Here is a 14,974-nt window from a genome sequence, read left to right as displayed (position 1 = left end):
ATGAGAATCAAAACAGCAGGCCCAGTGAAACTGACTTGGTTTAAAGGGGATTAAAAAATTAGGAGCGGGTGGATTTTTATCATTGTAGGGTGGCTGTGTCCACTCACTGCCAACACACATTTATATCCAAACACCATGTAAAAGTTGATTTTGCATTATAGGTGCCCTTTAAAGTTAAGAAGCTACAAGAATACTTTTTGTGTACAAAGAAAGCAAAAATAACAACTTTATTCAACAATTGCCTTTCTTCCTTGACAGTCAACGCATGTTCACAATGCTTGTGTGTGGTGCTTCTGATGCAGAAGCTGGCATAATGCAGAGATGGATCTTAGCTTGTATAAGGATTGCTCTTTTCTTGATGTGGATCTCCATTGTTTAAACTGGGAACTGTTGAGGCTGGGCTGGGACACCCTTAAACAACTTTGGCTTTTCTCAGTTGATGTAGTTCTAAGTGCTTGTTCTTGTATTGTCATGATTAGAATCTTTGTGCTTCTTTTTTTACCAGCCATTACCAGCCACATGTGGGATTCTCCAGTGTCAACCGCCTGTAATAGCCAGTGCTTGTGCATCCCATTGGGTGTTTTGTTTTGCCATTACACTTCCTGTTCTTCTTCCTCTTCATCCAGTCTTCTCCACAGCGCATCTCTTAGGCTAATCATGTCTCCCACACGGTCCCAGCAGATGTCTGTCATTCTTAATCTTTTTTTTCTAACATAACATACTGTTCCCAGACCAGTTTAGCCTTTTAGCACATGTGAGTCTGGATATTCTTCTCCTACTTTTCCTTAAATATGCAGACTGTTCCTATTAGTTTCAAAATGCTAATCAACTGCACAAAATATGAAATTCCAGTTCTTGACAGCGAGAAGAAAAACAGTAGAAAAAGTAGAAATGACACCAAAATTAAGGACTTATTTTCTGCAGAGTGAGATCTGCTTCAGTATCCATTCACATATTCTCTGTGCCTTGGGACATGTTTTTATTTTTTTTTTCCTTTTTTTTTTCTCTGTGTTTTGAAAACTTGTTCTTGGTAAGTCACTTTTACTCAAAAAAAAAAAAAGCCTTTGAGCTGTGTGTTGTGAGCTGAACAGTGTCTGTATGTCTAACCCAGAAACTGAAGAATATGATGCTTATCCTTTTCCCTTTAAAGCAGCCTCTGTTTTTGTTTGGAGGAATAGTTACATTGTATTATTGGCTTGTATATCAGTGTAAGTGTATGTATCCTATGGATCTACTGCATTACACCTTTTGAGGTTTTTATTACAGCAATTTAGTGTTAACTGACTTGGCTCAGGGCTTGATTTACCACCGATTCATACAGATGCATACATACATCTCATACATACAGAAAATTATTGTTCCACTTCATGTACTTAACACTTTCTGAGAGGCTGAATTATACTTCTGCGTCGGACCTACGCCTTGGGTTCTGCAGAACATTTAGACTGATAACTTTTGTGCGCAGATGTGGCAAATTTGTCACAGGACGCGCGATATGACAGTTGTGTCCGACTGTGTATGAACTAGCTGTTTTAATACAGTATTTTTATGTTCAAGGTTAGTTTATCAGTATGTTTGTAAGTATATTTTTTCGATTATTGGTGAATCCATAGGCTCTCTCGCGCACACATGCACTGTTTAAAACACCAAATAGATATGCTATGACAAGAAAAAAAAAATCTCTCTCTTGCTCCACCCATGCACGATAATATTGTGTATCGTCGATCTCACGGGCTGACAATATGACGATTTGAAAAATGACCGTATCACCCAACACCATCGCGAACGTTGATCTGCCTTCAAAACACCTGGTAAAAAAGTTGCGCGATAACGTGCGTCATCACTACGACACCCCCTTTATGGCATTGGTTCTGGCTTTTGTTCACACAGTAGTTGTTCCGGGACTAAACCCGACAATGTTACTAGGTCCCTGACCCGTGATCAATCCCACCATCAATCCCGGGACGTGTTTGCTTTCACACAGAAGGCGACCCGGCAACATGCAATGTGAATGGGGCTCATGTTATCTTAAGGGTTTTGCCATTGTTTTAGTTTTAGTTTAACTTTCACTTTTATAATTCAGTCCAAATTTCAAGAAATCAATCCAATGTATAGTTGACATTTGATGCTAAATACTATAGAAAAGTACATTTAGAGTGTTTTCCACATGTTTATTTTCATATAAAAGTACAGCATGCAGTTAGACCATGTAAATATTGCTGTTCATTATAAACTGATAGTTTAGGCTTGCTCCAACCTCTGTCTCAAGTATCATTTTTTTTCTCTTACAAAGTTTAGATGTCCATGACAGGAGGCTCTTTCTGTCTCCACGTGACCTCACATGCCAGTAAATGTTAAAAACTGTGTCCCTCTCATCTTTATTCTCTGCTGTCTCTCTCTCCTCTGACACATCTTTATCTTTATCCCGTCCCTCACTGTATTTGCCTCCCTGTTTGCACTGTGTAGCATCCTTTTTCTCTGCTCCACTCCCTCTCCTACCCCATTTACTCACCCCCTCCATCTCTCTCTCTCTCTCTCTCTCTCAGTCTCTTTTTCTCTTTTTCATGTGGATCTTAGTCCAGAGTTGTGTGCCGCTGTCTACTAAGCAGAGCCGGCATCGAAGACTTTAATTTGTTCTCTAGCTTACTGTCATCCATCAGGGATTTAGAGACAGAGGGAGAGTTCTGTTCTCTCTTAGTCTCTCTCTCTTTCTCTTTTCCCCCCTCCCCTTCTCTCCTCGCTGCGGGGGGCTCGCAGATCTAAACCAGGTTCTGATATGATTCTTGCGAGATGAACCTCACCTCTCCGAAGATCCAACTACACAATGGGATCTACTTTAGCACATACATGTATCAGGTAGGTGAGGGACGGTGACCCATCCTGCCATTGGCTGGCTGCTTAAATGCGTGCAAGTTGCTTTCGAGCAGTGCGTCAGATGTCCAAGGTGTTCTTCGTTTATTGTATTTTTCCTAAATGGAAATTCTTGTGCGGAGTCATTCCGAAAAGAAATCGCAGAAGGGAACGCAGACTAAGTGGCTGTTTGACTTGCTTACATTGCAGGTTTAGGGAGCATTATTTAACTCAGAGCAGGGAGACAGGCCACTTTCAGTTGCGTATTTAAACTTTAGTGTGTGTGTGTGTGTGTGTGTGTGGGTACGTGGAAGCATATATATGTGTGTGTTGCAAATTTCCATTTTTTTTGTGTGTGTGTGTGAGGTCTTCATTTTGTATTGTTACACATTTAAAGATTTAATCTATAAACAACATCAATTAACTTTAGAGGATAATAAGTCTTGTATTCAGAGGATCTTCTTTTATTTATTTTTTTGATTGTTTGCCTAACCTCATAACTACATTTCCTTCAAGATTTATAATTGAAATGGACATAATATGATATGATATATACAGTACTTTTCTGAATGTCTTAATATATTATGTAATCCTCTTTTTCAAGTGCATTTATTTTTAAGGATGCTAATTGAACAATACTGAGTAAAACAAAACAAAAATTCAATTACACATGATTTATACTGATAGGCTGCTGCCTGAACACACACACACACACACACACACACACCAACATCATCATCATCACTGCACTAATAAATGAAATATAATAAATGTATTATTATCTCCTCTATTATCTTAATTTTTAAGGGAATAAATACATAAAAATAATTATATGAACATTTATAAATACACACACATCCCGTGTGTGTGTGTGTGAGTGTATATATATATATATATATATATATATATATATATATATATATATATATATACACACTCACACACACACACACAGGATGATTTATTTATTCTGTTTTATTGCTTCCATGGTCTAAAATTCCATTTTCTTCCTAATTTGTAAGTTGCAAAGCATCTGATAAATGTAAATGTGCGTGTGTATGTGTGTATGTATGTATGTTTTTTTTTTTTTTTTTTGCTTCCATTGTTCTTATTTGTAAGTTGCAGAGCATCTGTGTGTTTGTGTGTGTGTATATGTAAAATGCCTTTTTGTGTATCTGTATTTATTTATAATATTTATCACAGTACCAGATCACTGTTTAGGCCAAGTTCATTGCCATCTTTCAGCATACAGCATGTGTTTTTGCTAATTATTGCTAATTAAAGACAAGCTGTTGTCTTCGGTGCTGTGCTTCTAAATGATAGCTGTCTGTCTGTGATGGTGATTGTTTGTAGGCTTGTTACAGTGCTTGTAAGACAATTAGCTGTTGGTCTTTTCTTTCTTAACCTTCTGTACCCACCCTTGCAAACTTCCGTTGTTGCATTATTTGTCATGCACAATTAAAACACGATGTACACTAAATGAGTGTCATGTCAATGCAGCATTTCACTTACGTAAAGCCAAAGCCTAATATTAGATTTATATAAAACTTGTTGGCTGACATCATGTTTTTTTGGAGGTATACTGACATGTATTGTTGTGGGAATAAAAATAAATCCCCCATAATTGCATTGTTTTTTATTAAACTGAAGGTGCCCAAATTGTTCTACAAAAATATCACAGAAAGATTTTGATTTGGGACATTAACTTAAAAATCTAACACACATTACTCACAGTTGAAGGTAGTGTTGCATTATGCTCTGACTCTGATTGGCTAAGCCACAAATGTCATTAATGTCTAGCGATGGCTCTGATTGCATAATTATGGATATGCTTGTATATAATGTTCTAGCTATATTAAAAACAGCTTGACAATAAACCTTTATGCTGCATATTTTTCTGTACAAAGAGATGCAGTGTCTCGGTCTGAGACTCATTCTGAAACCACACTTGCCGCAGTGAACCTTTTGAGCTTTTTCTGTCACTTGGATCCCCAGAGAGAGAGAGATTTGGAGAGACTCCAAAATAGGATTATTGAGACAGAAACATTCGTTTTGTTGTTTAATAATGAGGAATACCTGAATGGAGCTATTTTGGGTTGAGTCAGAGAACAAAAGGAACGATAGATGAGGTGAGCTGATGTGAAAGTAGTTGGAGAGAACTGACGTTGTTTCTGTTAGGAGTTGCCTACACTGTCTTTTGTGTTCTCCAGTGTATCTTATGATGGATATTCTCTCTGTATCTCACCAAAGGCACTTTTAAGCTTGTCAAAAACAGAACGTCTGTGAAGCATGAAAGAGCAAAACTCCAGACAATTCTGATGATCTTCCCTTGGTCCTGTTGTGTCACATCACCTGATAGATTGTCTTTCAGCATTGGGGGCTCAGTTCTAGTCTTGTTACATCTTTACCTGTAATCCTCTCAGGCAGAGTAGCTGTATGAGTTTGGTCCTGTTATCGGTGACCCTGATGACTGTGCTGGACGTTACTGGAGTTCATCGATGAGAACAACATCTGTCAGCACCTTCACAGCATCTGCATTCTAACTGACAGATTGGTCTGATGAGAGATCTGTCCGTTTTTGAACTCTGTGTTTCTCCTTCTCCGCCTTGTTTTTCTGTCTCACTGTCTATCTCACTCGCCACATTTTCACAGCACAGATCCAATATTTTGACACATATCCAAAATCATTCAATCTGTTTACACTTCTTTAAGTCTTAGGTATGCAAATTCATGGCTGAAAGCAAATTTCTTTACGCACTGGGATAAAACCAAAAGAGCTTATTTTTATTTGGCAATTATTTTTATTTTTTGTATTATATGAAAAAAATTACATGTACAAGAAAAAGAAGCTATGTAAAAGTTTTTAGCATCATCTTTTATCAATTTAATTTATTTATTTAATTTAGATAGGGATGGTACAAAAATCTTGATTCCACTAGAAGAAGCTGAAAAATATGCATTGTACATAGAGTATAGCATATGCTAATTTGCATCTTCAAAGACTTTTCTTAAAAAATATATATATACACTAAATAATAATAATTATAATAATAATTATTATTATTATTATAAATCATAATAATAATAATAATGAAAATTAAAATAATAATAAATGTATTACCTGTTGCATGGTTACTCCCAGCCATGGCAACATATATTTAGAGAGAAAATCAAACAGTTATTTTAAATTTGTTAAGTTTGCATACAGCTCTGATTTATTTTAAGCCAGCACTTAAACATCATTGTAAAACACTTTTAAATGCATCCTTTCTGATTCAGGTATTCATCAAAAATATTTAAGTAAATAAACAACCAAACACACTGACCTCAAAATAACACTCAAACTCTTTTTTTATATGTAACACACATATGTCTGTGCTCTACAATATATTGCATGAGCGGTTGTGTTAATTTCTGGGTGTACTATATGTATAATGCATTGGGAGATTAGGATATTTAGATAATGCTTTGTGCAAAGACAGGAAACATTATTTATTATTCCACCAAGATGGTCTAGCTTGAAAAATGCAAATATTTGTAATATTAAGTAATCTGGTTATGTAAGATTCAAATTTAGATTTAGTCAGATAAGATCTGACCTCTGCCATATTTAGATGAAACTCTTGTTGTTTGACAGTGTGGCCTCTTTGGCCTATACGTGGTTTTCTGTTTTTATCCTCTCTCTCTAACACTTTCTGTTTCTTACCGTAATCTCTGCTTTGGGCTGGAGGATCAGGAACAGTCCCACTGAGCCGTGTCCCCATGTCTGTGATACACTTCAGTAAATGTGCATCCTGGCACTTTGTCAACTCAGCTTTTGGTGCCTTTGCTCCTAATTAAATTTGTGTAAAACTGATTCATACACTGTAAAAAAAATATTTAAATAAATTTGAATATTTTGGTCAAGCCATACCCATCACATAACGATGCTTGCTGTGTCAATGAATTCCTTTACAGATCTGCCAAGAAATTCAATAATAAAAAAAAATAAAAATTGTGTGACTATTTTGGCACAGGACTGTAAAAAATTGAAAGCTGTGAAAACTTAAGTTTAAGACAACCAGCTTCAGCATGTCTTTGCATTTTTTCAAATTGTATTCAGTTTATACATTAGCAATCTCCTACAAAAGCAAGTTGAGAAAACTCAAAAATCTGCTGAAGCTGGTTGTCTTAATTAAGTTTTCTCAACTTTCAGTGTACTTGAGGCCTGTGCCAAAAAAAGTCACACAATGTATTTTTTTATTTATTTTTTATTTATTGCATTTCTTGGCAGATCTGTAAAGGAATTCATTGACCCGGCAAGCAAAAGTTATGTGATGGGAGGGATTGACCAGAATATTTGATTACTCGAATATTCGTTTGGTGGATTGGCATTCGATTTTCAAACTTTTGAGTTTCGAATATTCTTTTCTTTTTTTTTTCTCGAACACCTGGCATACCACGTAAAACAGTTCTCATTTGACCTTGAATATGAATCGCCCATGAGTGAAGATCCAGTGATCAGAATTCTACTTTTAGTTCCTCAGTCCAGACTAAAACGTAGAGGAGATCAAGCTTTTTCTGTGGTTGGGCATCGGTTATGGAACAATCTGCCACTTGAGATTAGAGTGGCAACTTCCCTATCCATTTTAAAAAATACACCTGTTTGATCTGGCCTACTAATATCCCATTCTTATTACAATTTATTACAGTGCCTTGTTTATCTGTCATTCCTTTGGTTTTAAATATGTTTTATTCTTTCTGTTTTATGTGTTTATGGCTTGACTTTAATGTACAGCACTTTGGTCAGTCATGTGGCTGCTTTTAACACTGCTTTATATATAAATGAACTTGAACTTAACCTTAAATTAACTTCTGTATTATACAATTTTTATTTGTTGTTGAACAAATGAGACAAGGGAACGAGCGTTGCATCTTCATTTGATGACTGCTTAGGGAAACTCCTGTTTAGTCTATTACTGAAGCCTAATTGGTTAAAGTTTGTGTAGCTGCACAAACTAATGGTGCTCGAGCCCGCCAGAAGGGGCGGAGCCAACAGCTATATAACTCGACTCGGGGCAACCTCTCATCAGAATCATACGACTGAAGCGGGGCGGGGCAGTGTGGGTGGGTGGGTTTAGCATAAGGCAGTTAAGACATGCGCTTGTAGGGCAGGGATGTCCAAATTGTACAATCTAAAAAAGCTAGACGCAAATTGAAATTGACGAATTGAATGTTCTAAAGAGCCTGTTATATTTGATTTTGTAAATGATCTTTTAGGTAGATGTTTCTTTGATGTACTGTGGCATCTGCTGACTCTCTAAGCTCAGTTGTATGTATTAGGAAGTAGTTTAGTTATCTCTGTTTCTAACACAGAGAGTTCAGGGAGGAGTCATTCTCTGTCACATTGGCAAGGCTAATATTAGCGGATGTGTTCAAGCCACCGTTACCATGGTACTGATATCACACCTCAGAGGGAAGTGGAGGTGCTGAAAACACTCATTTGTATTTACATATGCATCCTGTTTTCTGATCAGTTGAGTCTCTGTGTTAGATCAGCAGTATCATGATAAATATCTGATCTTAGACCAGCGCTAGGATTCTCTTTATCTAATACTTCATTTCATGGTAAACTGGAGGCCTATATTTTATATTATATATCAAATGTCAACAAGCATGTTAGATATGTGGTGTTGTTATGGTCTATACACGTTTCAGACATGTAAAGCCGTGCATTCGTTTGCACAAGTTACAGAGAATTAGAGGCATTTAACCCTTAAAAAATCAATAAAATACTATTCCAGGTAACTTGCATGCGAAAAGTAATTTTTATTTATTTATTTAAATATACTGCTAGTATAAAATTTATGGTTCCCTAGGGGGGAAATAAAAGGGCACCTGCTGAATACGTCACCAGCTTTTGTTGTCTTCAGGCACACTTCTGTTTGAAGTGCGTGTGAGAGACCAAGGCAGGTGAGCGCTGTGGAAAGTGTGTGCCTCTGTGCCCGAAGTTTATGATACTTGAGGACACACACAATCTGCTGAGGCACAGCGAAGACTCGGATCGTGAGATTCGCATGTTTGGATTTTAGCGCTCGAGCATATTCTACTTTTGCGTTTGTCTCTGCAAAGAGCACACACTCAGTGAAACACGCTCATAGCAGCTCTTCAGGAAGGCTACCTAGAATGTATTGTTATTCTGGTCTTCAACCCTTCATGAGACCTTTAGGACATAGTTAAATTACATTATATTTGTCCTATATTGCCTACATACTACATAGTTCAACTTGGATCACTAAATGAGTAGAGTGCTATTGTTATGTAAGTATAAGGGTTGCAATTGCATATTGCATCTGACTGCATTATTATTTGTAAAATAGGGGCTTTATGGAGTGTGTTTACATTGTTATAAGTATAACAGTTTGTATTTCTTTAATTTCGGGAAATAAACAAGTGCTTTAGCCCTCACGGGACTACTTGGCCAACCAGCTTATTCCTGCTTGAAACGCAAAATGTAATAGTTTAAAAAACAACAAACTTTAAATTAAGTTGACAGTAAGTAATAAACCGTATTGAGCATTGAGTAGTTGAGTATTGTGCATTTTTCCTTACAACTATTTTTTTTTTAGTTGTTTAATGATTTTAATGGAACCGGAACTGTTAGGGAAAATTCAAAAAAAAAAAAAAAAAATGATTCCCAACCCTAGTCCCCTGGGCGGTGCTGCATCTCGTTCCCTCTTGGGGAACCATTGTTATATGCATAACCCAAGCTAATTTTTTTTTATTTATTTTTTTTATGGTTAACTATAATCACTGTGTAATCACTTGAAATTATTCAGTCCTTTGGTGACATTTTGTAGTTTTCCTGCAGTTTCAGGTTTGATGCTACTTCATATTTTCACCCAGAGGACTCCCTGTTGCCAGTGATTAATAACTTTTCTGTGACCCTGACCTGAACAGAAGTCTTTGCGTCAGGTCAGGGTTATCATTAGCCCACATTTCACTGATCAAGGAGGAAAGTGACATTTCCTGTGCGTATTTTGCATGTTTTACTTTATATACTGCAGTGATGAGTGACTGGTGTCATTTTCACATCAGTTTGTCAGTGAAACCATCTGTGCTGCCAGCAGTCGATTGAGCATTAACTGCTCTGCCTTTACTCACGCCTTTTCTTTTCACATTTCATATTTGCGCCATGTCATGACTGAGCTGGCATGAGTTTACTTTCCATGAAACTTTGGCAAAAACTAGTCATTTTTGTGATTTAGTTGGATTTTATAAAGGCTGAGAATAAAATCCCTTTAGGAAATGATGGTGAAGTCAATAATGAATTTGCAGGATGTCTGAAAATGAATTATTTTTAAAGGGTCTTGATCATCTGAAATATATGCCATACGAGTATGGACCCACTGCAGTGTCATTGAGAATTAATTGGGACTAAGATGAGCTCATTAAATGCCATTCTAAAAGTCTAGCCCTTCGGCTTTACTTCACCTGTTCCAGTGCCCAGAGGCATCCTGCCAGCGTTTAGGCCACTTCTGTCCAAACCTTGCATGCCTTTCTCTGTGCTCTGTCCGATTCCAGCCCTGGAGTGCATGGCTCTAATCCAGTCTGATCCCATGGAGATGCTGTGTTTTAGAGGAATCAATCCATCAGCGGCTAATAAGCACAAGGTTCTGCGTATTTTCCAACAATTCCCTCTTTGCACTGGGCCAAGGGGAAGATGAGCCAAAGACAGCAGCTGTGGTATGAAATAAACCAACATCAGACCTTACTAACCCGTCAACACCGAGCCAACAGATTCAGTCTGCTTTTTGTTCTATAGAATGCCCACTGGACCAACAAGATGTTTAAAACAATATATCCAAAATATATTCAAAGTAATTATAATGAAATTAGGCAAAATTAAGAGTATTGCAATAATTTGTATGTCATTGATGACTCATTTTAATTGTGAAGATGCCTCAGTAGTGCCTTTGATTTAAACTTAAGTTATTAAAGTGGTGCTTTATTTGGGAAATTTTATTGATTTCCATGAATCAGTTTAATCTGTTTTAGTGAACTGATTCAGTTGATTCAGATACAGCAATCAAGCTATATCGCCCTGTTTAATTACACCCGTTTCCAACAAGGCCTACACTGAATGGATAGACCATGTGTTTTAGACACCTGTGCTATTACAGAATGATTTATCATATTTCACAGGCTTTCCAGTATGTAAACAAGCTAATTGAAGTTGACGCCCACTGAGCAAAATGAAGATGGAGTAGATTGCTAGTATGAGCTGACCGTCTGTGCATTGTGCCAGATAGCAATCTCACTGATAGTCTGAGAAGATTAATTAAAGCTAATAGCAATCTTCCCTCACATCTCCAGACATATTCACTTATTCAGTTAGACTGCTGTTAGATGTTGAATTATTTTCTTTATTAAAAGAAATCATGATGATTTCCAAGTTATTTGCTAGATATAAGAAAACGTTTTCTTAATATTAATAGGTCAGTTGACCTGTGGACTAGTTATGTAAACTAAATTTATAATTGGAGACAAAATTGCATTGTGATACTATTTAGTTTGAAACACTTCATATATTGACATTTAATTTAATTATGTGATGCAGGTTGTGACGTTCTTGATTCCAGTTTAACGTATTAATTTAACATATTAATTTAATTATATTAAATTATCATATTTACTTTATTTATTTATTTATTAATTGCATTTACACATGTTTAAATTTACATTTTACATTGGTTATGGTTAACCCAACATTATATTATTTTATTGTAGAAAGATCATTAATAATGTACTAAAAACCCAGTGGACACATTTGTTGCTCATTTTCCTGCTTTAGCTTTGCATTTAGCCTTATTACATATGCTGACATTTGATTTTGACATCAAGACTGGAGCAATCTCGCATTGTTGGCTCAGTTTATTTCTATGTAAATAAAATCAAATAAAATGAGGTTGTTATAATGAGCTGATTTTTGTAAGTGATTAGCTTTTTGTTGCTCATGTAAATGTGCTCAGTAAACAAGAAGGCTTGACTGATCTGTCTCAGTCGGCAACAGAGAGAGGCTAAAGACGAACAGATGTTTGCTGTTAGTTGTGAGGCCTTTCTTCTCAGTCCTTGATTTCTTCATTCAAAACCCATTTAATATACTGTAAGACAACAGCATTGTTATGGATTTGGGGCAGACTATTGAGAAATCAGCTTACCGTAAGCATGACTGGAGGAGGTAGAGAAATAGTTTAAAGCTGTTTGTGGCAGGTCAGGATGAGCATCTGTGGAGTGTTTATAGAGATCATGGTGAAGTTTGCAGACAACACTAAGTACTGGATTTTTGTTGTTAATATTACAGTATATTTTGCATGCCAAGTCTTTAATATTTCAGTTATGCATGTGCTCCACTGTCATATGACTTATTTAAGAAGCATAAATCACTTATCTACTAATTTTGTTAGGTGTCAAATCATGCAACAGTTTCTAAACACGTATGAGGGTTTGAGTCTCGGCCCGGCAATACCACGACTGAGGTGCCCTTGAGCAAGGCACCAAACCCCCAACTGCAGCATAAATGGCTGCCCACTGCTCCGGGTGTGTGTTCACGGTCTGTGTGTGTGTGTGTTCACTGCTGTGTGTGTGTGCACTTTGGATGGGTTAAATGCAGAGCACGAATTCTGAGTATGGGTCACCATACTTGGCTGAATGTCACGTCACTTTTTTTTTTTTTTTTACTCACTTTTACTTGACTTTTTTCACTTTACTTTTTTTTTCACTTTACATTTTATACTGTTAATTCTGTAGTATACTATGGAAATCATTTGTGGCATATTGAATAGTCTCTATAATATGTGTTTGAGTGTTGTCTGTTGGTGCTTGTAGTAATACAGACTGCGGTATGACTTAATCCTGCGCTCAGAAACGCTGCTGTATTTGGCAATATTCCTTCCATTCCTTAATCCCTAGACTTTTACCAACCAAACACAGAGAAATCCCTAGAGCTGTCTGAGCTCAACGCTGCTCACCTGCCGACAGCCGACATCCTCCTCACAAGGTCACACTGCTGGCCAACACTTTGTGGATTTTTCTTTCTTTTATCAGTACCTCACATTTTGCCGGTTGTTTGACATTTTAGAAACCCCATAGTGTGTTAGTCTTGATTTGAATTCATATTTTTTTGCCAATTCAAATTCAAAACTAATAGATTTACAAGAAAATATCGGAGTTATTTTTCTAAAAAGTAAAACCAGTTACTTTGTTTTCCCATTTATCGGAAGTACAGAGGCGTTGTGTGCACTGTGTGAACATGATGTAGTTGTAGACTAAATGTAAATGTGAATTAATCAAAACAGATTTGGTATCAAAATGAATTAAAACCGTGAAATGCAAACTCAGAATATGACGCAAACCTGCAATAATTAAATATGTTAAATAACACAAATGTATCTAATCCCATATTAATAATGTATGTCTTTGCTACTGTCCTTTGGTGATCCAGTTCAACCATATTAATAAGCAAAAATGACTTTAGATAAACTAACAATTGTGCTTCTTTTTTTTAATAACTGTTGAGGAGTTGAACCTTCCTCTTCTGTGTGCTACTGTACAGATGTGAATTTACTTTTCCATCAGCCTGAGGTTTATTCATTACACTTTAGTGTGAAGGGGCTTTTATATTTGCTATAAATATAACTTTTTATATTAAAAACAATCAAGTTTTTAATCAAGCCCTGCTCATATTTAAAAAGTAACTCGAAAGTAATGCAAAAGTAACTTAATTAGTTACTTTTTTTATGTATTGTAAAATATTGTAGTAATTACAATATTGTAATTACTTTTAAAAGTAACTTTCCCCAATGCTGATTGCTAGAAATAGTGTTCTCATGAGACAAAAACATACAGAAAAGCATTCAGGATTCCAGACGTCAATAATTTTTTCTGCATGTGTGATTAAATTCTGTGTGCAGTGGCACTGGCGTGTACACCGCGTTGTTCAACAGGCATTTCATTTCATTTTTTAACACTTATTTAAAGTTCATCTTTAATAGCACTAATAATTTAGTAACAGCATTAAATATAATCCTTAGGCAGAATAGGTGTAGAATGTTACTGTTGTTTATTTATTTGTTATTTAATCCCACATTTACACAGTATGAACGTTTGTGGATTAATAGTAGTATCATATATAAGTGTTTATTACCTGATATCATAAATGTAACGAATTAAGAACCACTTAAAGTACCCAAACTCTGATTTCCTATCTATCTGTGCCACATTGTAGTTTAAAATGGCATTCTTGCAAAGATTTGTTGGGCTGAGCTGAAAAGTTTGTTGCAACCACATTTTATACCAAGCCAAAAGTTCTAGATGAGAAAGTAAGTCAAATACTAACTGGGAGGATTTCAGCTTTTCACGCTCTCAAGTCACAATACAAATATAATCCTGGGTTTCAAATGCAAAACCCCAGCACAGAAAATCCTCTTGTGTTACTTCTAGAGTTAAGGCACAATTTACCTTTGAATTAAGCACTGAAACAGCAATCTCTGATGACAAACACCAAATACATGTTTTCAATTCCTTTTTGTATATTCTCAAGCATTTATTGAAGAGCCATGGCAGATTGAAATAGAATTGCTTTTTTTTTTTATTCAACACAAGTATACAAGTTTTTAGTTTTAGTTTTAAGTCTTTTCTCAGCCATGTTCTGCTATATTAGAAACATGTTTCAAAAGAGGTGGAAGGATTCAACATCTGTTTGTGGATTTGAACTTGCTTTGTGCCTATTCCTCCACTCCTGTGAAAAAAATCAAATGAACGCACTGACCCATTTTCCTTTTCCTCTTCCCCCTCCCGGTCCTTTCTGCCTCTACGTTTCAGTCAAGCAGCATTATTCAAAAAGCAGAAAAACAGCACACTAACACAATGTGTGACCTCGAAGGTTTTCATTTAGCATGGGAATCATAACTGACCCAATAGCGTGTAATAGTGTTAGTGTGGTCATCAAAAATCAAGAGTCATTAAGACAGGTTAAAGAAGTGAGGCTTCCTTATGGAAGGTGTGACATTCTATTAAAGACAATGATGATGATTTTTGTTATCATCTTCTCATCCTAATGTCATTCAAAACCTGTAAGTTTTTT

The 14,974-nt window shown here is 36.2% G+C and overlaps 1 protein-coding gene across 13 annotated transcripts in view; it reads left to right on the top strand.

Moving 5' to 3' along the window:
• ppfia4 (PTPRF interacting protein alpha 4) overlaps positions 1-14,974 on the top strand; it is an 85,950-nt gene that overhangs the window by 36,705 nt on the left and 34,271 nt on the right. The window contains exon 1 of one of the 13 annotated variants that reach the window (XM_026275802.1): positions 2,538-2,856. The exons of the other annotated variants lie outside the window; for them this stretch is intronic. Coding sequence (XP_026131587.1) covers positions 2,791-2,856 — 66 coding nt within the window. The 5' untranslated portion in view covers positions 2,538-2,790. Of the gene's footprint in view, positions 1-2,537; positions 2,857-14,974 lie in introns of those variants that run through there. 13 annotated transcript variants of the gene reach the window in all.

The sequence above is a fragment of the Carassius auratus genome, chromosome 11 (assembly GCF_003368295.1).
Source record: "Carassius auratus strain Wakin chromosome 11, ASM336829v1, whole genome shotgun sequence".
Classification (NCBI taxonomy): domain Eukaryota; kingdom Metazoa; phylum Chordata; class Actinopteri; order Cypriniformes; family Cyprinidae; genus Carassius; species Carassius auratus.
The sequence above is the reverse complement of the archived record's forward strand: the minus strand, read 5'-3'. Positions and strand labels throughout refer to the sequence as shown.